The sequence below is a fragment of the Anas acuta genome, chromosome 22, assembly GCF_963932015.1.
Source record: "Anas acuta chromosome 22, bAnaAcu1.1, whole genome shotgun sequence".
NCBI lineage: Eukaryota > Metazoa > Chordata > Aves > Anseriformes > Anatidae > Anas > Anas acuta.
Window position 1 is genome coordinate 1,846,647 of NC_089000.1, and position 24,872 is coordinate 1,871,518.

At 42.5% G+C, this 24,872-nt stretch overlaps 1 protein-coding gene across 2 annotated transcripts; it reads left to right on the forward strand.

The window, feature by feature from the left end:
• Positions 1-106: 106 nt before the first annotated feature.
• MICOS10 (mitochondrial contact site and cristae organizing system subunit 10) lies at positions 107-24,872 on the forward strand. Of its 2 annotated transcripts, none has more exons than XM_068658950.1 (4): positions 107-422; positions 20,874-20,921; positions 21,539-21,648; positions 24,626-24,872. In XM_068658950.1, the coding sequence occupies exons 1-4, from the start codon at positions 122-124 to the stop codon at positions 24,632-24,634; spliced, it is 468 nt and encodes a 155-aa protein (XP_068515051.1). In that variant the 5' UTR covers positions 107-121; the 3' UTR covers positions 24,635-24,872. The 2 variants fall into 2 exon arrangements, with proteins under 2 accessions (XP_068515051.1, XP_068515052.1); XM_068658951.1 differs by lacking the exon at positions 107-422 and adding an exon at positions 9,863-10,000.

Consider the following 24,872-nt stretch of genomic DNA (forward strand, 5'->3'; position numbering starts at 1 on the left):
GGGGGGGATAGGCGGGAGGGAGCGGCGCGAGGGCGCGACCAATGGCAGCGCGGGAAAGAGGCCGCGAGGAGGCAGCCAATCAGCGGTGGCGGAGGGCGGAGGTGGGCGGGGCTGGCGCGTGATGGCGCGCCGGCGCGCCGACCCTCGCGGTTTCAGCCCCGCAGCCCCGCAGCCGCCCTCGGGGTGCAGGCAGAGCGCTTCGGGGGGTGTCAGCGCTGCCACCTCGCAGGCTTCGCCCTCGTCCCGTGGTGTGGCTCGTGATGCTGCTCGCACCTCGGTTTCCTTACCCCCCAAGCGCTGGGGAGGACCGGCCGGCCGCTGGGTACCGAGCGGCATCGCTGGTTTGTCTGAGCGGCGGGTGTTCGGCCTCCTGTGGGAGCTGAGCCTTCGATTCGGCAAAGCGTGTAGGTGCCTGCTGGAAGGTAAGCAGGTGCTTACACATTTTGGTGACTTCAGGAATCGGGCGGCTGTGTTACCGATCGCAAACGCGAGATAAAAATCAGCAAATCTGGGTGTATGCACAAATAAAACATGTTTGCTTTTCTCAGCTGTTCCAGGAAGAAATAAACTTCTTTTTTTTTTTTTTTTTTTTTTTTTTCCTAATATGCTCATTGACATTTCAGTGATCTCAGATAAAAATGATCCCGATGCCAGACTCAATACTTACACTCCCCAGTCAGGACATGTGCATTTAACAGATGCAGCCTCCTTAATTAACCTGGGAGAACATCTCAGGTAGTATGTGGCACCACGTTCCTCTGCTACTCTTTGGGAAAAATACTTTGGCCTGCATCACACCAACAGGCTTGGTGCCAGCATCCCAAGAACCCTCTGCTGGTGCTCCCTGGCTCCTGCATTGCGGACTTGGCCCTCGTGAGCCAAAAGCCCTGCTGCTGTTCCATTTGCTTTCCTCAGTTTGCTGTAGAAACTGGAAATGTTGTCAGGGGGAGTCGCACACTGCTTCCTACTCTGATGCATTCTTCCTGGAAACGGTTGAAACTCCACAGCATGTGTGCAATTGTGACTGAAAGGATGTATTCTTGAGGGATCTGCTTTGCTGTTATGTTTTGTGGTACATCCATCCACCAGGAGACAACCACGGCCAAGCCCTGACTTCCCTCTCAGACATTATCACAGACGTTTGTGGATTGACTTGTAATTGTAGTAGCTATCAGATACCAAACAGGACCTTCCAAGACCTGACAACTCTGACCACGCTCATTTTACTTATGAGGGCAAACCAGCTGCAACTTCCAGTTTCTAAACCAACGAGCTAATTTCCCAGGAAATTACTGCTCAGCTGTTTGCATTCCGTTACGGCAGCTAGCGTGAGCTACTAGCCTGTGTCACGGCGTAACTGTTATAGAGGTCAGTTTGCACTGTTGGTGTGTTGATGACTGGCAATCTGCTGTCACTGATTTTTTTTTAGTTAACCTTTGCCTGCTTTTGCTTTTTTTCTCATTGTTCTTGTCATTTTTAAACCTCTGGTCTTTTCAGTAGAGGAACAAAATTAATACGTGAAGCAATGGATAGAAAGCAGTAGAAGGATTTGCCCAGCGGGTTGTGGTTAATGGAGTTGAATCCAGCTGGCGTCCCGTTCCAAGTGGTGTCCCCCAGGGGTTGGTACTGGGGTCTATCTTGTTTAATGTCTTTATTGATGACCTAGATGAGGGGATTGAGTGTACCCTCAGTAAGTCTGCAGATGACCCCAAGTTGAGAGGTAGTGTCCATCTGCCTGAGGGCAGGGTGGCCCTTCGGAGGGATCTGGATAGGTTGGACTGCTGGGCTGAGGCAAATGGGATGAGGTTCAACAAGGCCAAGTGCCAGGTCCTGCATTTGGGCCACAATAACCCCACGCAATGATATCAGCTTTGGGCAGAGTGGCTAGAATACTGAGGAGAGGAAAGGGACCTGGGAGCGTTGATATTCGGCTGAACACGAGCTGGCAATGTCCCCAGCTGGCCAAGAAGGCCAACAGCATCCTGGCCTGTATTAGAAATAGCGCAGCCAGCAGGAGCAGGGAGGTGATCATTGCCCTCTACTCAGCTCTGGTGAAGCTGCACCTTGAGTGCTGTGTTCAGCTTTGGGCCTCTCACTACAAGAAGACACCGAGGCCCTGGAATGTGTCCAGAGAAGGGCAACAAAACTGGTGAGGGGTTTGGAGCACAAGTCTTATGAGGAGCGGCTGAGGGAGCTGGGGTTGTTTAGTCTGGAGAAGAGGAGGCTCAGAGGATACGTCACTGCACTCCACAGCTTCCTGAAGGGAGGTTGTGATGAGGAGAGGGTCATCCTCGTCTCCCAGATAACTAATGACAGGACTCGAGGAAATGGCCTCAAGTTGTGCCAAGGGAGATTTAGATTACGTATCAGGAAAAACTTTTTCTCTCAAAGAGTGGTCAGGGACTGGAACAGCCTGCCAAGGAAAGCGGTGGAGTCACCATCCCTCATAGTGTTCAAGAAGTGCCTGGATGAAGTGCTATGAGATATGATTTAATAGCTCAGTGTGTAGTATTGGTGATAGGAGGATGGTTGGACTAGATGATCTTGTAGGTCCTTTCCAACCTTGTGTTTCTATGATTCTAATAATGTCAGGAAAAACAGGAGTTATGTTACTTCACAGGGAAACAAAAGCACATAAAAGCCCTCAAAAGCACATAAAAACCATCAAAAAACACTACCAAATAAACCCTAGGATGGGAAATCTTGCCAATGTCTAGTAGAGAAGCCACATGACCTCAAAAGGCATTTCCTGCTCTACAGTCTCCAAATTCAATTATTCGCCAATACTAGGCAGCCCAACTTCCTTGAAGCCAGTTTGTAATATGTAGCAATCTGAAGTGCTTTGTATTTTGCAATCCCCAGATCCTTCAGTCCTTATGTTTCCTGAGAGTAATTACCAACAGTAATTAAGAAAAAGCAGTTTTTTCATTACATGATAGATTATTCATTCCTTTTACAGGGGTCCACACATCTGATGCACGTGTTTTCCTTGAGGCAGGGTCTGGGAGGACAGAATTGATACAATTGAAAATGTGTGTTCTAAACTTCACGTCTTTTGTCACAAAACTCACGCAAACGACTCAATGATTGTTTTGCTTTTAGTTAACAGCTCTCACAGCTATGAACAAAAAGCATTTCTAGCTGCTTGATGAAGAAACAGAGCAAAAGCACAATTATGCAGTCGTAGTATATTTTAAACGTTTTGAGATCCAAATGAACGTTGACGCCAAGAGGATGTTTTTCTTAAAAGAAGAAATACAAGCATCCTGGATTTTGTTTTCCTGCTAATAGGTATAAAGAAGAATAAACAGCTGCTTTTTGTTTTCCCAAAAATATTTGCATTATGAAGATCTGCAGATTCCTTTTGAAATTGATGTAACATCTTTTCAAATGAGGACCAGCTGCTTGCTTTGATTGTTTATAGCAGGACATGCTTAAGGGAATTTTTTTATTTGTTTGTTTATTAAATGTAGGACCAGGCTCTTCTGGTAGCCTGCAATTTGCAGTGTGGAGCGGATCTCAGCAGGCAGAAGGCTTTACATATATGACTAGAGTTGTAGCCATCCTACCTTCTGGTGCAATTCCTGGAGGCACTGTCACCAAATAAAGCCAATGCAGTCTCTGAGTGGGAGCCATGCCATGAATCTTGGTGCTGGGAGATGGTGCTAGCTGCACCGCAGGCATTCCCACACCTCCCAGCATGGAATCGTCCACCTAAAGAGAAAAGAGGGCAGCTTAGTGGTAGGCATTGTGCATCTTCAAAATGAGGGCCTATAAACAAAGGAAGCAAACAATTATGTTAGTTGATGGCTTAACAGCCCTACAACATCAGATTCATGTGCAATTAATAACAAGGCTTTTGATCTTGCAATCAGCAACTATAAAATACATATGCTTTCCCTGTATGTTTGATTATGTTCAAGGAAGCAAAAGGATAAATACTTCTTATTAGCATTACAGAGTACTTTTCACATTTAGCCAGAACTTCATGGAGTATTTGAGGTCTAACATGATATGTTTATTTTATCCTTCTGCATACGTTGCATGCATGGTGAAATGCTGTTTATTTTCTTTATTCCAGTATTTAGCCTGGACCAAAGATGACTGAGAACATACTCAGAAACAACAACCTAGAGAAAACTTTAAGACTTCATCTAATAATCTAATATTCATTTTTCTATTAAAGAAAAAGACATCTCGGGCTTTTTTTTTTTTTTTTTTGGGGGGGGGGGGGTCAGATTTCCCATTTTCTTTCTTGCCCAGCTTGTGGCACTTGAAAGACATGTAAACTTTTATTAGAAGTTCTCATAAATTGAATTTACTGTTGAAAGAGTCTCTTCTTCTAGCAATGGTACAGTTTAGCTGGCTGGGTTTTATTAGTCAGAGTCAGTAAACCAGCAGCATCACTTGATTTGAGGCTGAAAACTGAGCGTTTCTTGGAAACTAATATAGGAAAAAGATACCTACAACACTACCCAACAGTTTGGTATTACATATTCAAGCCACAGATAGTTCTCACTATGGAGATCTCCAAACACACTGTCAAAATAGCACACACACAAAAAAAAAAAAAACAAAACTCCGTCCCATTCTAATTCCAAGGCAATTTTGATGAGGGTACTCTAGAGTATAAAGGTTTTGAGAGGTTTCTCATTCACTGCAGGAGTTGATGAGTAAATCAAAATACGGTGTTTAATAAAAACCAACACACTGTCCATCTGGTTTGAAGCACTCCTCCTCCCATACAAAGAATGCTGAAAACAGGCTCCAAAATGAGATTTTTCACTTTACTAGCACCCAAGCAGATCTGCCGCCTACCTGCTCATTTGATGAACGGAAAAGACAGCAAGCCTAAAATGTCCATATACTGGCAAAAATTACACACTCTACCGCCAGTGCAGCTTTGTCACATTAATGGCAGAAAAATTAAAGGTTACATGTCACTCAAGCACACATATTGTTAGAGGCACAAGATTTATCCAACTTTGAGCTTTTTCTTTAATTTTATGCCTTTTGCCTGAATAGGTGAGACCAAGTCATTTTTCATTGCCCTCTTTCACAATCTGAGGTGCAGACGGGGTCACTCAGCTGAAGCCAATATGCACAGAGAGGTCATTTACCATCACCCTGTTAAAAAGTCACATCTCTGCAGTTTTTGACCATACCTCAGACATAAGAGAATGATTTTTTTAATATTTTTTTTTAACTTATGAAGTAACATCCTCATCCACTAATAACAATTGCTTTCTTTTGGTCCAGAAGTACCTGCCCACCTTTTGAGAGCAATCTCTCGATATGCCCTGGAGTTGTTTGCAGCCACAGTTTCCATATCCCATAGATTTTATCCAGTTGTGTTTCACAAAATGTGTGATACAAATGGGCAAATGTGACTGAGACCTACCTGAAACCTCACATGACAAAATCCAGCAGTGCCTGTTCAGAAACAGACCGTGAGGCTTTCTTTAAGTATCAGTCCAGAAGAGTGGACTGCAGGATTACTGGGATCATTGTTTTTCACTACATTTCTCTTAGCTGTATATCCAGGGATGCTGTTTAGTTCTGTGCTGGTGACTGCTCTTTTAACTTCATATTGTAAGTAAAGAAAGCTTGATATAGGATGTTTCAAAGTGTCTCAGCCTGAGCAAAGAGAGTATTGAGAACATTCTTGTCAAACTTGGTCATCAACTGTAGAAATAATGTTTGCAGCCTGTCATTAAAAAAGAAGCAAGGAGAAGCTGATCAAATGCACCGTAAAGAAACCAAATTTTCCATTCCTTTACTCTTTCCTTGACACGTTGCACTTCATTGGAAGCTTGCTAATGTACCAGCCAAAAGAATTGGAAGGACCTGGATTCCTTCTTAATACAGCAGTCATGGTTCACAAGTTAGAATCTGTATAGAATTAACCAGTAACACAGATGAATGGAAAAACATACTTAAAGAGCTAAGAAGTAGTACTCTGAAGGGTTTATATGTTAGAAAACCTCTATCAATACGGCACATTGGTTCTTTTCCTATTTCCACCACTGACCTAAAAAATGGATCACAAAATTCTAGACATCAAATGAAGATGGGAAGTGTCATAGTGGTGTTGATGCCTGTACTGGAGACAGACAAAGCACAGCAGTTCACAAAAGCACAGACCACTCTTTCCACGTAAGTGCTTTCCTCCACAGGTTTTTTAGGCAAACTTCGTATTCCCAGCAAAAGCAGCTTAAAGCAGAATTAGCAGAACAAGCTGTGACACATATTGTTCAATTTTTCAAAGTTCCACTTCAATCAGCCATACCTGACAACCGTAACCAGCAGTACCACACCACTGCATGTAACATTACATCAGCTTTGCAAAACTGCCATGAAATTACATTAGCACAGACACAAAATGGACTTGCTTATTAATGTGCATGCGATCACTAGGAAAAGGCTGAATGATACTTCGCTCTGCATCACAAGCTGCATTTCCTAATGAAAGCCTACCTCAGCCCTTAGACTATTGTTCATCCCCTCAGTATCTGACTGCTTTCCACATAAAATCAATAACAGCAAAGTAGATTTAATGGAGCCTCTGGCACTCTTCCCATTTTAAGGCAAAGTCCTGCTGGGAAGGGGTTTCTTTTTCCTCAGACTTCAGGTTTAGACTTGTTTTTGTTGTAGCAAGGAGGCTTTCAGAGAGGAAAATAAAACCAGCGTTTGCCAGCAGATATGGATGCTTAAGTGTGAGAAAAAATAAATGAACTGGAGTGGTGGCTGAGAGGAGAAGTTTCCTGCCTGGGTCTGATTCTCTCTCAGACATAAAAGAAGTGTTCTGAAAGAGCAGACAGTGAAGTGGGGACCCACTACTCAGGCTGTGTCAACCATTTCAAGCAGATAACTCCTACACTGCTGTCTTCCTATGCAGATTACTGCTGCTCTTGGCAGAAAAAAAAATGTGTGTGGAAGGAGATTCATGTTATTTTAAAAATATGCAAGAACTTACATGTGTATTCTTTGGAAAAGAGGAGATCAGGAGCACATCAATGCACAATGGGGAACTGACAGGAAAGGTGCTATGGGATTCTTTGAAAACATGCCTAGCGTCAGAGTAAGAGGCGATATCCTCATCCTGGGGAAGGATCAGGATTTTAAGGAAATTCGCTTTAAAATTTTATAATAGAAACTATTGTGGTGACGGTGAATTCATCCTATACTGCACTATGCAGAAGCTGGGACAAATAGTTAAAAGAAAGCAGCGTGATGTGTGCAGGGGGCTGCAAGTTCTGTCTGCTGCAGTGCCGGGGAAACTCCTCACCTTGGGTACACGCAGGGACTGTGCCCTCTTCATGCTCTCTGCGTGGCTTCTTCCCCAGGGCACCAGGGAAATGCGACTTTGGACAACAGCAGCAGTCCCGATTCATCTTGGATTCCCAATTCGGGCTCTTCATTCTTTGACGATTATCTGCTTAATAACTAAGCAGCAGTGAATGCCTAGCATTTAGCCTGTGAGCAATCCTGTTAATTTAATACACAACTCTAGCAAGGTATACGATTAAGTCAAGTGGTGACTGAAGGCCTGAACCTGCTACAGTTTGATTTCCACCAGAGAATGGTAGGGATTTTTGAAGCTTTCTGGCTTCTTTCATTGCCCAGCCTCCTCTGTTTTTTCCATATATATATTTACAATGCTGACAAAAAGACTGGAAAGCAAGGGGCGGAGAGCATGAGGGAAGAAGGAAGGGAAGGAACCCAGGGACAGCTCACAGCAGGCTGTGAAATGCAAAGCAGGTTTTTCAAAACCGCATGTTCTAAACATCACCTTGGAGTCATACAATAATAAATACTCAATATTAAACTGAGAGAGTCTAATTGCCAAGTAACTATAGCAATGGAGAGAAAAGGCTGTCTTTGGACACATTCCCTCCTGCCTTAATTTTTCCCTGGAGTGGGTGGGGGAGAAGGGGTACAGAGAATATGCTCTAGATCATTAATGGGTAACGCTTTCCAGAGCCCCCTCTGATCACTCAGTGACTCTGGGATTTAAAAGAAGCAGACAGATTTCACAGAAGGAAACTGGACATCCAAAACAATTACACTGAACTATTCCATATCCTTCAAAGGGATTTAGAGCATCAGGTTCCTGACACAAAGCTGTCATACACATTGAGACCCATTACACAGCAACGTGACCTTTTATAAAGCACCTTATAGTCCAACTGCTCACCATCACTTCCTTCATCCCTGAAGAAACAGCACTTTCCAGTGACTCTAAAAGTCTGAAAATGAGTAAGTGTGAAGTGAAATTACACAGGGACTGTGCTGGTTATTTGGTTTTGCCAAAGAGAAGACCATATTTCTGGGTTGTTTTTAAAATACCAAGTTCTGGAATTTAATTTGGGGAAAAATTAAAGACTTACCTGGAGGCTTCAAGTATCTTCTGATAATTATAATTTCCAGAGCTGAGAGTGCTTGAAAATGGGAGGGTAGAGCTGGCACACTGCGATGTACCATTGGATCAGCAGTTTCAGGAAACACTGCTTTATCTTGTCAGGGAAAAAAGTGCTTGATCCCGTTGGTATTTTTATATGAAACACAATGCATGGCTCTATTTCTGATACTGACTGGACACAAATGCAAAGTAGTTTTGAGCACACTGGATGGGGAAGAGAAGAAAAGGAGGCTCCCTTTACAGAGGAACAAGAACTGGCTTCTTCAGTGAAAGCTTTTAAACCTTACGTGGATTAGTTTAACCACGTGCCTTCCAAAAACTTCATTAAAAATAAATTAAAAAGCTATTCAGATTGTTAACTCAATAATAGCTAATTCTGAATGTTTAGTGATTTGTGAAGGAGTTGAGCTAAACCTAAGCCTTCATAGTTGCTCTAGTTCAAAAACAGTTTTGCCCCTACGACAAACCAAAGAGCACAAACAGTAATAAATAACTTCAGGAAATTTTCACCAAACTTTTGAAAGTTCAGGCTTTCATTTGTTGGTTTCATCTTTAACTTACTTTTTAAAGAACTTTGAGTTTTATAGAGCAGTATAGCCTCCTCCTCTCCAACCTGATAAAGAAAACTGTCAAAGTGCGAAAAAATCAAAATAAGCAAATGGTTAAAAATTGCCTTACCAAGTGTGAAGGGGGATATTATGACCTGAAAAACACCCTGTGATTTTTCCATAAGGCTTCTAGAAAAAGACTTTCAGAAAGCCTACACATTTGCAATATAAAATTCACTACAGTAAATTTGAAACTATTCACACTTACATTCCTGGTTCAACACCGCAGCCCACTTCAGGCTGTGCCAAACACCCATGATTTGTTTAAATCCATAATTCACCCTCTCTACTCCATTGTATTAACATTATACTAATATATCCTCCCACTCCTTACCCTAGTAATGGCAACAGGACGAGGGGGAATGGGCTTAAGTTGTGCCAGGGGAGGTTTGGGTTGGATATTAGGAAGAACTTTACTGAAAGGGTTGTTGGGCATTGGGGTGGGCTGCCCAGGGAAGTGGTGGAGTCACCATCCCTGGAGGTTTTTAAGAGACGTTTAGATGTAGAGCTCGGGGATATGGTTTAGTGGGGACTGTTTGTGTTAGGTCAGAGGTTGGACTGGGTGATCTTGGAGGTCTCTTCCAACCTAGATGATTCTGTGCTTATGTGAAACCATTTCAATTTCTGGTGTTTGCTGTTTTTTTTCACACTTAGGGCCCAGGTTGGCAAAGGAGCAAACCCTCGCTGAGGGGACGGGGCCCGGGGCTGCAGGGCGGGGCCCTGAGGCGCGGGGCGGCCTCGTTCGGCCGGGCCCTGCCGCCGGTAACCAGGGGAACGGGCGGGGCGAGCGAAATCTCGCGATGTTTGCCTGGCCGCCCTTTACCCGCGGCGGCAGATCTCGCGAGAGGTGTCCTGAGGCGGAGGAGGAGGAGGCGAGGCCTGAGGTGGGAGGGGACGGCCAAGATGGCGTCGGAGGGCGAGCTGGGCAGGAAGTGGGACCGGTGCCTGGCGGACTCCGCCGTCAAGCTGGGTACGGGCGGGGAGCGGCCGGCCTCAAGGGGAGGGCCCGGGGAGGAGCGGCGGAGGCCCTCCGGGCGGCTCGGAGCCTGTGGGGGCCGCCTCACGGCACGTCCCGCGGCGCGGCCGTGCTGGGTGCCTGAGGGCCCTGCCGCGGCCGGAGCCCCCCCGGCGCTCCCGGGCCTGGCCTAGGCCCCCGCGGCGGCTTCGTCGCTCTCAGGGCTCGTGAGGCGCCGAGGGGGGAGGTCCCGCGGCCCGGTGACCGGCAAGGTGACCTTGGAGGCGGGCACGGCTCCCCCGGTCCCTCCTGGGCTCCTCTCCTCGGGCTTGGCCCCGTCTGACCCGCGGGGCGCCGGTGGGGGTCGGGGCTGGGCTCTGCTCGCTGCCTGTGGTGAAGGTGAGCGGTGTGTGGGGAGAAATCCCGCTCTGTGCTGAGCACCGCAGCCGGAGGGATGCCTCCTGCCCGGAGTGGATGGGCCCCGCTCGGTATCGCCGGGTCCTTCCCTGCCATAATCTCGTCTGGCTCCGTGACAGCGACTTGGGTTTCGAAAGGCGTTTGTGCAGGGCTGTTCCCATCCCTCGGTGTGCGAGGTGGGCTGTGTTTATTAAAAGCAATGCTCAGCGTGACTAGCTGAGAGCTCTGGCACGTGTTGCATAGTACAGTGTGCACACTTTGACATTGAGAAGCTTCCTGTCTGCTCTCCCAGCTCTGCAGCCAGTTGTGGCTTTTCTTTAAGTACAAAGACAGCTCTGTTGATTTTATTCCGTGTTTGTTTGTGCTTCATGTGTGCAGCAAACCATTCGTAACGTTTGACTTTGACCTGGGAGTTTTGTGAGTGATCGGAGTTGTGTTTGTGTGTGGCTCAGTGCTCTCCACGTGATGGGCTGGCAGACTGACTGCAGCGAGGTTGTGGCTTTGTGAGATGAGTGTTCATACGCAGATCTTTAAATACAACATATGGAACAAGAAGCAAAGTGCCTAATATAAAAGGTGTGAGTACCTTGATGGTGTAGAAGCCTTTTTTGGAAGGATAAACAATGGCTGAGAAATGTGAATGTTTATTATTTTTTGCTGGAGTGGCTTTATGCTTGAAAGCTGATGAGAAACTCTGGGTTTTAGTTGCCTAATACTTTTCCATTAGAAAAGATGTTTAATAATTTTGTGTAAACTGAAACTTCCATTGTTTATAACAGACCTTTGAAAAGTGTCAAGTGTTCCGGAGCAATGTTTTGTCTTATGAAATTCTATTCAGGTTTGTCTGACAAACATACCCAGATATGTTTATGTTTCCATAGCATTAGTTGCTTTATCATAAAATATTAAGTATGCCAAATTATAAACAAGAACTCGCGCTGTGCTGCAGCTGTACATGTACATGTAGGGTTCCTGTACAGGGAAAGCCTCTCAGGGAGGCTGAAAGAAGTGGGTTCTGACTGGGTTATGATGCGGCGTGTCTTATCACCAAGGCATTTATTGTCACTTGGGGCTTTCTTCCATCCTAAAGCAGTGATGGAGGAAAGAAAATGCATGTAGGCTTTCTGCACTAGTGCTCTCGTCCAAGGATTCCCACTGTTAGCTGCACGATGGCATTGAATAGAGACCTGAGTAAAATTCGTTTTTCAGTAATTGCCCAAAAAGGGTGTGTGGCCTGCAGCTCTTTGATTTTTTAACTTCAGCACTAGATGCAGCACAATGGCCTAGGACTTGTATTTCTCCTCGCGTGCAATGGATTTTTGTGATCTGTGTGCTTTTACGATTGATCTCATAACTAAAGGAACCTTCTTCATGGTGTCGACAACAACCGGACTCTCTGTGAGGATGCAAATTGTGGCAGCCCAGGGAGGTGCCTGTAGGCACTAAGTGAGGGTGATGGTGGTCTTTCGATGTGACAGGACTTGGTGGCCTAGCTGGGCAAACTGTTGGCAGACTGCTGAGTGTGCAAGCATCTTTTGGTGGCCACAGCTTCATTCCTGTCTGCTCCATTGCATTTTTTCTGAGCACTGTTGCAAGAAATATCTTCCCCCAAAGTTTGGGGGAAGAGCAAACATCACAATTAGCCTTGCATTGTCTCATTTCAGACACTGTCACTAAAGGAAGGTGCTGAATTTCTGAAGCCTTGCATGCGTGACAGTTTTCAGTTGTCTGTGAGAACTGTAGAGACAAAACCCTGCCAAATGAAGTTGCAGGATGAAGGGATTCAGGGAACAGAGGGGAGTGAGAAGGGGAAGTAGCAGCTATTGGTATGACTTTATTAGCAATGTTTGTTTTTAAATAATAGCTGGGGACACCCAGCCTGCCTTATTTTGTGTTAGGCTGTCAGGCTTTCTACTGCAGTTGCTTGAGCAAGTCTGCATGCATTTGGCTCTGTCGTTTGTATTTACACCGTAATGGTTTAGTTGGGCATCCCCTTCCATTCAAATGTCCAAAATAATTATTTATCTTCAGTGGTATCTTTTGAAATCCAGTATTATATTTTTGACCTCTCAGTCACTACCTGTGTGCGTCTTGTACTTCAGTATTAAAAGTCTGTCTGTCTCCTGGTGAAAGCAGAAGATGTCATGTCTTGTTAAGACAGTGTTTAATTTCAGAACTAGATATTATACACCGCTGTAGCCTGCAGGAAGTGTCCAAACATTGTTAAAGGGAGTTTGTGTTAATGTTTTTTTTAATGGGCCTGCCATTGCTTGTTTGTTTTGCTAATGATGAGTGTAAGTGTAGGTATTTTTCTTCCCTTTCTAAATCTAGCTGTAGCCACTGGGCACAAAACACTGGTCTGCCTTGTGCTTTCTTGGCTGACTGAGTGGTTCTCTGATGGGCTGACCGGATCCTACCAGCTTTGGCTTTGCACGGGTCTCCAGACTCATTCACCTGTGCCCTCACTGAAATAACTTCCATTCCATCTTCCTCAGTGATAACTGACTTTTCTTTCTCATCAGAAAAGTTGTTTCATATGTGGAGAAGGAGAATCAAACTCCACTGGCTTTCTTTTTCTTCTCAATATGAAAAGCTTTATAAACATCCTGCACTGTGCTGTCATAACCGATTTTTCCTTACTCTTGTTATCACTAAAGCCCCGTGGAGAAAGGATTCAGAAGGAAATAGTATTGTGCACTTCTTCTGTCCTACTAACTTCAAGCTCTGTTTAAAGCTTCTTGGTGGTTTTTGGTTTGTGTTGTTGGTTTTGTTGTTTTCTTTGGTATTCTGTTTGTGCTTGATCTGTTTGTTTTTCTTTTTTTTTTTTTTTAACTGAGCAATAATTCATGCCTCTTTGTAAAGACAGTAACTCCTCAAAGATTGGTGGAGTTGGTGGAGTTGCTTTTTTTTTTTTTTTCCTGTGAAGCTATAATTTTGGGCAAATAACTATAATACATTGTTTCCAGAGCAAAGAGTATGTGTGTGAAAGGGGAGGGTAAATCTGTGTGTACCTGTGTCTTGTTTTATTTTGAAACCATTGTAGTTTTTTACATGGTTCAAATGTAATTTACCTGTTACTGAAAGGTAATCGAGGAATGCTGCTTTTTCTGCATTTGTTTGTTCAGTTGCTGTGCTGAAGTTCATTTTTTTGCAGGAGACAAATGTTTTAATATGTCTGTATTTTACCAAAACTCAGCCTGGAAGCTTGTAAATAACTCTGTGTAGTAATGTTCGTTTTCCTCTAATCCTCTGTTTTGACATCTGAAAATAAAATGCTTTTAATTCCCATTTAATAGGATTTTTTTTTTTTAAGGAAAAAAAAGGCACTTTCAATTCTGCTGTAACTGTTCCATGACTTCTTCTGGCTTGCATCATCTTGCCTGCTTGAATAGCTGTTTCTATTAATGGCAAGGGTGAAATTGTATTGTTTGTGTCATTCCACAGATTGAATTCTTCAGAAGGAATCATTGTATGGATTGCGATGTCAGTATTTTTAAATAATCCTTCACATGGTTATGAATAGGATAAAGTCAGTCTATATAATGATAAAACTTGATTATATTTTCTGAAAACTGGATTAGACTTTCTCTAAATATACAAAAATCCTGAAATTCCTCTTTTGAAGTGTTTTTTTGCTTGGCGATCCTAACATAACCATCCAGGCTTAGCTACCAGGACAAAAGACATGCTCTGCATTTGGGTTTTTGTTTTTAATGCTGGAGAACACAAATATTACATGAGTGCACAACTGCGTTATTATGTGGCCTTTGTTTGTAGCCCCCAAGTTATTTTCCTTTGTTGTATAGAAGAAGGTCCAGTTCTACTCATTGTGTCTTGTAGCAAACCAGTTAGTATAAATGCTGGCTGCGCGTGCCTTAGGCTGTGTGGCGAGGTGATACAGCAATGAAAAAGGTCTCGTTTGGAAGAGGTGCACAAATAGCATTCTGAGAACAGGGATATTCACTAGTTCTGTTAGCAAAATTGTACGGAGAGCCTGCCTACAAAGTAAGGGGCTCTAATCTTCTCCTGGAAGAAGAAGAAATGCAGCAGTGATGTCTTTAGGAATCTTGGTCTCTGTTCCCGTAGCTGGACTGTGTCCTGCTGTTCATCCTGGCTGGTGCCTGGGGGAAGCCTTCCTTGTGCCTCGCTCCAGCTGGTTCCCGCAGCGCTGCTGGAGTGTGAGGAAACCCAAAGGAAGAGCTGCGACATTCATGTCATACTGCAGCCATCTGAATTCAAAGCACACCAACTTCCTTGTCCTCCACGGTAGTGCTGCGCTGGTAAGATGCCAGCTGGGCCACCCCTGGGAGATGGCATGCGATAGATATCGCTGCCTGACGAAAGGGGACAGCAGGCAGGTGGTGTCCTGAGCCACTTGTTTGCTCCACGAGACAAGGAAGAACTCCTTGCTCTTTGTGTCACACTGAGTTCTGTCTAAATCAGGGCTGCTGGTATATCCTTGATGAAAATAAACTGACAGAGAGATTTGAGAGTAATGCAGGCTTCTTTCTGTAACACTTCTAGTTGGGATGCCATCATTACGCTTCTTGCGCTGCCTTGTCCCTGTTTCTTAGCTGTGCCAGCAGACATCAGTAATGGTCAACCTACATTGGGTGGGTGTGAAGAAGCACGACTGTTAGGTTTGCCAAAGCCTTAAGTGTAGAAGTGTTGGGTAAAACTTCCTGTTCTAGCAATATTATTGTTTTCACTGGTTGAATCTTGTGGTGTAGTAAGCCAAGGTAGGGTGTTCTGCTGGAGTTTTATCCTCCGTGTTAGGAGTATTCTCCTGATTTCTTACCTACATGCTTCAAAAGAGAGTACAATCCTGATTTTGTGTAAAAGCTTGATGCAGTATTAACAAGATCCTTCATTGTGCTGGCCAAATTATTCAAAGAGCTGCTTCCGCTCTGTTTCCCTTTATTCTTTTAAAAGAGGGAGGGAGGAAAGGCCTGTACCCTCTTGTCTCACCAGCTCATCCACCAGTGTGGGGATGAAGAGTTTGTGGTCTGGCTGTGAAACCATGTGGCTGTAACTGCTTAGTGGGCTAAACATGACGCTTCCCGCATCCACGTGCAGAAGTGCTGCTGTTTATCTAAGGTTTGGGCAGTGGTTGAGCTGCAGGAGCACTAACGGGTGGAAGTGGCCCCTGAAAACATATTGGGATCTTTGTATTGCACAGGTATCGGGGTATTTTTATTCTGTCATTCCAAGAATTCGGGGTTACTACAGTCAAATGCTACAAGAAAACCAAACAGACATTTTCCTGCCTCTTCTTCAAGTATTCGGTGTATAGTTTCACTATGTTTTCTTCCAGTGTCCTCGGTCGTTTTTCTGTCTGTTACGTAAACAGTCTGCACAACGGGGGAGATGAGAGCAAAAGCTTGGAGGTTGGTGTTTGAAGAAAATCTGACTCCTGCTGCGAAAGACCTAGCTAACAGTCTGCTTAAAATTAATTCTCTTGGTAAAGAAGTGGCTGCATGGTCTCAGATTTCTAATAATGCTAAGTGCTGCCCTATGAAGACCCTGGTTTATGAAGAAGACTCTCCACACCGTTTTTATACAAAGGTTATCTTTGTATCTTGTCAAAGAGTTGTTTTGGGGGGTGAGAAGGGCAGGATGTGGCACCCTACAACAGGAAGGAAGGGATACTTGGAGGGTTGTCTGTTTTGAATACCTTGATTTTTCGTATTTATTTAAAGCACATTCTGGTGCTGTACAGAGCTAATGCTCGGGCCTGCAGATGAGATCTGCCTGTTAAGCCTCAAAGCTGTTGCTGTCAGTGTCCCCAGAGAGAAAAGAACAGAGCTCCAGAGATTGTCTTGATCCTACCAGAGTCCTTCTAGTTGAGAAGTCTTCTTTGTTAAGACAAGGCCTTGACACCTTTCAGAGAGCCTAGTCTATGCAGAGCGGTTATTACTTTGTTAGAGCAAGAAGCCATCTTCCAGCAGTTGCTTCTTCCTTTTTTTTTTTTATCACTTATTTTTAACTGTAGAATAACAACGTGAAGGAGAGGAGGCTGAAGCTCTGTGTTTTGTGTTGGTGAGTAAGGAATGGGAGAGGAAAACCATCTGATGACGAAAAGGAAACTACTAAGTAATTAAAAAAATACTTCCAGCTGCTATAGCAACGTGCCAGATGTCAACAAACATATTTCAGTCTTTCTGTCTGAAGCTTCAAGGTACTGAAGAGAAGCATATCTAGGTGTGGCAGTCTTAAGAGCCGCTTTGGCCTGGAGCTAGCGGGTAGCCCAGGAAAGAATCGTGTCGTTTTACTGCCCGGGGGGGGGGCTGTTGATTAGATTTATAGGAATAGCTTTTCCCAGATGTTCTTCAGGGACAGGAGTCTATCTGGAAGATCTGTGTTTCTTGACGAGACACTTTTATGATGTCCTGTTGGGTATGTGGCACGTGCTCCTCTGTGTTAGATTGATTGGAGGTACCGTGATGTTGTTCTTGGAAGGTGCATGAGCCAAAAAAGTAGAATGAGAATTTTCTGAGACCAGGCTTCCTGCCTAATGCCAATTCCACGTGGCTGCACCACTACATATGGCCAGGGAGGGGGAGTAAGATGTCAGCAGAACTGGCCTGTCCCCTGGTGACTCTGACTGTAAATGAGTTTAAACTGAATTGATAGATGTGGGGTGGAAGAGGCTGTTTTTCTAGTTAAACATTTTAAGCTGTCAGAGGAGGTGAAAAATGTGTTGTACCCTTTCCTGTGGCCTTTTCCTCCAAAGAGTCTGTCATGCAAGAAAGGGAGGGAAAATGTGCCCAGTGTGGCTCGAGCCCTTAGCTTTTCCATGTTCATTTGTTTTTATTGTAAGGTAAACCTTTCATGTTTTATTGTTATGAAGTTAAAGCCTGGCCTAGAGGTGCTGATCTTTAGCAGAAACAGCTGCAGACTGAGTGTCCCCTGGTCAGGTGGGAGGCTCTTTGAAGCAACATGTTGCCTCTTTAAAAGGAAATTGAGCATGTGAGAACTCAAACCTGTAAAACTCATCAGCAGCTCTGCCATTGTTTATCTCTGGTGTAACTTTATACAGAATTAAAGTGAAACGCATTACTGCGCTTCCAGGGAAAGGCGGTTCAGCTCCCCTTGGTCTTGGAGACACAGGAAATGACCGCATAACCACAACTGCTTTCTAGCGGAATGAAGATGAGTGACAAACTGTCCACAGAAATAGATTCTTAACCAGGTGGGCTAAGAACTGAAGTGTAGCTCAAGCTTCTGGTTTAAACTAACCAAGAAAAGAGCAAATGTTACATAAGCATGTACTATGTGATGAGGCAGACCTGGGCACTCCTGGCTGGTAGGTGTGATGCTATCAGCTGCAGTGTCCAGCGTAGATTCTTGCCTGTTTCTCGGCAAGAAAATAAATGAACCTGCCTTTGGGGTCAAGCACACTAATGTACTTCTTTTCTGGCTTTTTCTCAAGTTTCCTTCTTGTGCAGAAAACAAACAAAAGAAAAAATTAGCTGTTAGACCTCCTTGCTTATTTCTTTGTGATGCTTTTGTTACCTAAAGCAAGGCCCTGGCTAACTTGCCATCATCTTTTTTGAAATCTTCAGCCACTGTACTCCCCTTCCTTCTGCAACAGGGTGGAGTGATAGCATCCAAAACAGATGCTTTGCATTTTCATGAAAAAGAGGAATCTCTTCCGTAGAACCTGGCTTACTGCTACTTCAGAAAAAAGCTTTCCTAGGAAGAACATGCCTTTCTGTCCTAGCAAGTCAGGCATGGTGAGCTCTCTGCTCAACAGTGGTGCTGGATGTAAGTGTGGGGAAGACCTGGGTTTTATTTTAGGCTTGTGTTGATTTGCAGTTGGCAGAAGTAACGGATTTTTCACCTTTATGTGCATCCTGTATCTTCCCTTATGGCCAACAGGAAACAGCATTGATGGCCTATGTGTAGAGCCATTACAATGAGGGTGTAATTCTCATATCTAAAGGAGGTGAAGCAAATACAAGATGTAGATGGAAAGAAACTATTAACTACAGCTGCTTCTGCAGTGCATTTTTCTTGTCTTGAAAAAAAAAAAAAGAAAAGAGTAAGCAGTTTACCACCACAGTGGTAAGAAGAACGTGGGTTTGACTGGTAATAGTGACTGGAATATGTGATGACGTTAGAAACTGCTTGGGCTCTGCATTGAGGTGGTGCAAAATTTGTCATCCTATAAATCATTTCTCATTGATTAGCTGAACTGTTTGGATTGACAGAGGAGATCTGCTCTCTGTCTGGAAGTGCAGGACCGGTATTGTGCAGGGCAGGCCTTCTGAACCAGGCAGTGCAAACAACACCTGGTGCTGTTGAACGGAAGGTAATTACCACCAGAAAGTCATATTCAGCCCAACAGCGCAACACCCGAATCAAAAAGTCAGCACAACTATGTATGGTAGGAAGAGACTGTCGGAGGGAGGCAGGTCAGAGGGCCAAACAGTTGTCTGTTGGATGAATTCTCGAAGATAGTAATTATCCTTAATAGCATAAACATTCTGCTAGAGCCAGCACCAGCTGTCTTCTAGCAAAGGTACAGAAGGAAGGCTCTGCCTGGGGAGGGGGGTGGAGGAATTAGCACAGAGGAACTGCTGCTCCTCGTAATGCGTGATGTCTCTTCCAGTTGAGTATAAATGCTGGTCAGCGATTCAGCGTGAGTAGTTAGCTGTTTATACAAGGTTCTACAAGCATTGCATCTCTTGCTGTCTGAATTGCTGAAATAGCATGAAGCTCTGACCAGATATCCGAAGAGCTGAGACTTGCCCTGAGTTGAGCTGTGCAAATGATTAGAGGGAAAACCTGACCTTCTGTGAAATGCTCGGTTTCTAAAAAGTGGGGGAGTTCTTTCAGGACCGCTTGGCAGGCAAGCAGAGTTCTTTCCTGCAATCGCGTGTTCTGTAAGCCTGCTCCAGAGCTGTAATGACCTGGGAAAGTAGTTACTTCTATCGCAGTTGGAGCTAATGAAAATGTGTAGTAAAATGCAAAGAGGTTTCAAAAGCAACTCTGATTTCCAACTCAGTAAATATGGTAGTGAGGTCCTAATGCAAGAGTAAATGTAAGAGGGTTTATTCATATAGTCATTACTTCTAATAGTTAAGGGTTTTTAATCAACGAAAAGCATGGGCTGCTTTGTTCATTTGCTAGGTAGTGCATTGCTAGAGTATTGTTTCAATAATCTGTGCCTCAGCAGGAACTACTGCTAGTATACGTTTTGGAAGGAAAAGTTTAAGGAACAAAAGGAAACTTTAAAAAAACAAAAAAAAAAAACCACACAACTTTATTCATATGGATCAAGATGGTATAGGATTCTTTAGCATTGTTCTGGACTCAACCCATTTATTTATTTAATTTTATTAAATTTTTATTTAAGCTCCTGTTGAATGCATTGCTAAGGATTACATGCTTTTAAGACTATTTAAAGCAAAAAAAAGTAATGTCTTCTCATTAACATAAGTAGCAATACTTAAGTTAGATTTGTATTAAAAGCAGAGAAGCCCTCACCCTGGCAGGATTAGTTTGCTGCAAAATAAACCTGAAACCATTAGGTATTTTTTCAGTGAGCATATGCACGGCTGTTGTTTTTTTAAAAAAAACTTCTTTACTTCTGCACCTTATCTAAAATGCTTGTCTTTAGCGGATATAATTAGGGGTCAAATTTAGCCACTGAACTCAGACTTTTCACTTTCATATTTATTGGGTTTTGAGAGGAATTTTGCAGACTTGCCTGAGTTCTTGCAAAAAATCATTGCACACCTTCCAAGGAAAGCAAAAATTATTTTTAAATATGCCAGATGAATTTTTTAATGGTGCTGGATACGTTTTTTTCTTCTGCTGCAGTTATTTCTATATATAGTATAAGGATGTGAAAGTCATTCATTCCTAATTCGTTTAAATATGCTCCATAATGAATGTTGTGGATGTGAAAGATAAGCAGCCCGGAGCTTTCTTTTGCAAGGTATAGAGTAACACAAAGCATCAAAGTTTTGCTGCCCTCAGGACACACATTGAAGTAGTTAAAGTAGTGAGATAAACGCAATACAATAAGATATTAATCTGCAAAATCTCAAGCTCAAGGACACTAAGTTTTCATTTTGGTGTTTCTCATTTACTGACAATGAGCTAAATAAATCTTAATTCCACATTGTGGATGGTGACAGAAATTCAGTAACTTTCCCTGGGATTAGAGTCTAGTTTGTTTCCCAGCTCTTCCTGATAATGAAGTTCTTGTATATGTTGGGATTCTAATTTGAATTAGCTGCTTGCAATTATTGAAGAAAGTAAGAATAGCTGCTTTCAATTATTGATGAAAGTAAGAATTCTTTGTTTCAGAATTGCATTAAAGAACGTTTTTGTTTGGTGTATTGAAATAACATGCAGTCTGTTATTCCTGAGTTGGAACAAAGAGTTACTGTAATGAACTAAATCATTTTTTATTTCTTTGCATTATCTTAGTCGTCACTCGCTGAATTTATTCTTACAGGTGCTGGATTCGGATTAGGAATTGTTTTCTCAGTCATCTTCTTCAAAAGTAAGTGTATTTCAGTAATCTTGGCTTTTTGGTTTCATAACTTTTGTCTAATATAGCTGCAGTTTAAAACCAAGAAATTTTGGAGGTATGTTAAAATTTAATCAGTTTGTTAAACCAACTCTTTCACTATTGGTCATGTGTTTTTTTTCCCAGTTGAAATGGAGTTACCTAAGGTTTTAACTGTTGGGTAACAGGGTTGTTATATGTGACATCTCTCTAAGCTCCTACTGTGCTCAGTCAACTTCTGGAATTGCAGGAAACGCTGTGCCAAATTACTGGAGCCATTTGTCTAGACATCAGTTTATGCCAGTCCTGCCAGGGTTTTAAAATGGTTTTAAGTTCTTCTCTAGTTATGCCTTGCTAACAGAATAATTTTCGGTAATATCTTGAATTCAGCATTTGCGCTCCATTAAATTCTAAATATGATGTCTTACTGTTTTTCTGAAGTGGTCTTTTTTTAGCAGATTTTTGGATACTCATAGAACTAAAAATGCCTTATGTGCATCTTCCAGTAATATATTCTTTCTTGGTGTTTATATAACAAGGCTGTCACTGTCATGTGAAATAAATTGCTTTTCTCAATTTTACTTTTTCCTCTCTGCTTGCCTTCCCCACAGGAAAGACATGGCCTATTGCGTTTGGGTCGGGGATGGGGTTAGGAATGGCTTATTCCAATTGTCAGCACGACTTCCAGTCTCCATATCTTCTCCATGGTAAATTTGTAAAGGTAAGTATGGGGACCACTTATTGTTACTCAGTAAGTATGTTTAAGTTATCACTAAATAGTATACCTAGACACCATTTAAATGTCTACTTGTCTTACTTGTTAGAAGAAACTTGTGCTGCTGTAGCAGGGGTGCTTCCCTTGCTCATCAGAAATTCTTAATATCTGGCATGTTAACAGTAAATTTATTAGACCGGACAGATAAAATTAGTTTAGCAGATCCTGTAGGTAGATTTTCCCACAATGTGAGAACATATGTATAAAAATAGATCTTAGAAAAGCTGAAAAACCAAACTGACAGTACGATTGTCTTCAGACTTCGAAAGAGATCGGCTAGGGAGCAAGTGGAAGTCAAGTAGATCTGCCTGTTGAAGTAGATCTGCCTGTGGAAGCAGATCTTTGACCTTTTTGCAGCTTGAAAACAATCATTTGGAAGTTCTTGTGGCTTGTTTTGCTGGATCATAATGTAATAATTATTCTGAAGACAATGTACACAAATAGTTTTGAAGATAATAATTTAAATGACCTCATTGTTATCACTGATCACATGGAGCTTAAATATTTTAAAACAGATTAATATTAATATTTTTAAAATAGATTAATTAGTAGGAACCATTTCTTTACTCACAAGCTACTGACAATGCGCTCATGATACGCTAAATCCAGAAACTGACTTCATTAATATTCTGTCTATTTCTTCACATGTAAAAGTTGGGACTGTTTTTGTTGTAATTTATTGTTGTGGGATCTTTTAAAAATAAGTAAGGGAGGGAGCAATGTTTTGGATCTGCAAAACCGTATACTGCTAAAAGCACTTCAGTGATAGCAGTGTAGAGGCACCCACCAGGATATTGTAGTTATTTGAGTGCCTCAGAAAGTACCAAGGTAAGATGTTCCGTCAGGAGTTCTTCATGAGAAGTAAACAGAATGCAAAAGTTGATGTTGTGTCACTTTTCTGCTTAACGAAGAAGGCCTGAAAGTATTTTAGGCTTTTTCCTGACACATCTAGAGGTGAAAGTTGAGTCCAGTCCTCTGCAGATTGACTTGGCAGATGAGCTTTTGCCAGCCTTCTGGAATCTTACCAGACAAACCTTTTTGTGATCATCTCCAGCTGCCTGTTAAAAAAAAAAAAAAAAAAAAGGAAACAAGAACAAGATTCTTGAAAGATTCTTGAACGATTACTTGACTACTTTAGAATAAAATACTTTGGATGGTGAAATAAAGCAACTGTGGCTTAGATCCAACTGATACAACTTTGCCAGCTACGGCCCAGTGGTGTTCCAGAATCAAAAGTCCGTGTATAACTTTCCTGGCCAGATATGTTCATGTCAAAAATGCATTAGCTTTGCATGCCATCCAGAGGATATTGCTCCAATTTATGTCCCCAGAAAGAAACTGGAGTGAAATGTCTGTGGCTTCATGCGAAGGGAGAATGCCCTGTTCACATATTCTGAGAAAGTGTTGTTCATTCAAAGATGCTTGTTACTTAAAATGTTGAGTAACAGAAAACTGACTTTCAGGTCAGCCTAGTAAGGGGTTTTGTTTGGATTAAGGACTTAATCTGTGCTCTGGAGCGAGGGTGGTCCTTTGGAGCATGAGGTAATTGAAAGGACAGGACACTTCACAGAAGAAGCACAGCTGCCTGCATGGCACAAGACTAGACAGTTTCCAGCACGCTGTCTCCACTAGCTTTCTCTGGCACACAGAGGCTGAACATGCTGAGAGAGGGAAGATGCAGATGAAGCCATCTAACAGTTAATGTCATTAATTCTCTCCAAAGTGTTGTGTCACATATAATGGCTCCAGGGTTATTATAACAAAATTATTTCATTTCTGTTGGTTAGGAGCATGGAAAATATTGTTGCATTATCACTCATCTGTTTTTTCCTAGAAAATACTGTTGTAACTGAAGTCTATAGAACTTCCTTTCCAAACTGAGTTTTTGTTCAAATGCTACCTTCTCAAAATGTGAGATTCTGCAAGAAAATCAGCTTTGTTAAGAGAGAGAAAAGTGTAACATGGATCGGCTTGAATGAAATTATTCGTAGTTTTCTGAACCTGTCACATTCATGGGATCACAGGATAACTCAAGTTGGAAGGGACTTCAGGAGGTCACCTAATCTAACTTCAAACAGGGTCAGCTGTGAGGTTAGACCAGGTTACATGGGGCTTTATCCAGTTTGGATTCTTGATTCTTCAATTTGTTGATTGTGAGTCCCAAGTGAGAATGAGAGAGGATGAAGGACCCTCATAATATCAAATAATCAGGAGACTACAAAGTGACTTTGCACCCATTTTGGCTGTTACTTGGATCATCTCACTGCTTGTCCTTTGGATTAGTAAAATGATCATGAAACCAATACAAGAACCAGTCATCTAGAGCAAGACTACTTAAAATGCAGTAAAATTATAATTTTTGGTCATAAGATTGAGGGCTTTAAGTCATTTGATCAAATGGATTTTGCCATGACTTCAGATGAAGTTAAAAACAACATTTAGCAATTTTTCCAAGGCTTAAAACCGGATAGCCAAGAATTACATGACCTAGACATCTTTGCAAAATGCCAAGTATCATACTTTTCAGGTATTTGGTCTATATTTACTACAAAAAATTATACGTTGATAACAATGTTGATTATATCAATGTACAACAGCACCAGAGGTTCAGCAGTTGGAACATTTCCTCCTGCCCTTTGTGGTTTTGATTTCTGTATTCTATTCAATCTGTGAATAGTTAACTTGAACAATATTTTTTTTTGAAGTACCAAGTTGACCATAACAGAGGCTTATATGCATGAAAACATGGCATGTTTCTGGTATGAAAATAACTACCTAACTTCTCAGTCTAGCAAAGGATGAAAATGTTAGCCTGCCTTCTGGAAATGTTACAAAGCTCAGTGGCTTGCTCTACATTGTGCAGCGCCTTCCATGTGAGGAACCCAAATGGCTTTTTAATAATATAAGCCTTCTTGCTTTACAGGAACAGTGACTAATGGCTAAGACTATCCCAGTGGGAAGGAAGGAGAAATCAATGATTATTCCTCAGGAATACTGAAGTGCCCCTGGAATAAGCCAACATTCTTCAGTAATGATCACCAGTAACTCTTTATACTCCAACAAACTGTTTCCATGCACAAAACAACGTTCTGTTCCTTGTTTTGTATTGTATGTCTGGAAAGTTCAAGGAAGAGCTCTTCTGGGAAATAAATAAAACAAAAATGGCCTTC

Excerpts from the sequence above, each read along its gene's own strand:
- MICOS10 (XM_068658950.1), top strand. The coding sequence starts at position 122 with ATGGCGCGCCGGCGCGCCGACCCTCGCGGTTTCAGCCCCGCAGCCCCG. Across the intron at positions 423-20,873 it reads GTGTAGGTGCCTGCTGGAAG|GTGCTGGATTCGGATTAGGA; the intron begins GTAAGCAGGTGC and ends TTATTCTTACAG. Across the intron at positions 20,922-21,538 it reads CTCAGTCATCTTCTTCAAAA|GAAAGACATGGCCTATTGCG; the intron begins GTAAGTGTATTT and ends CCTTCCCCACAG.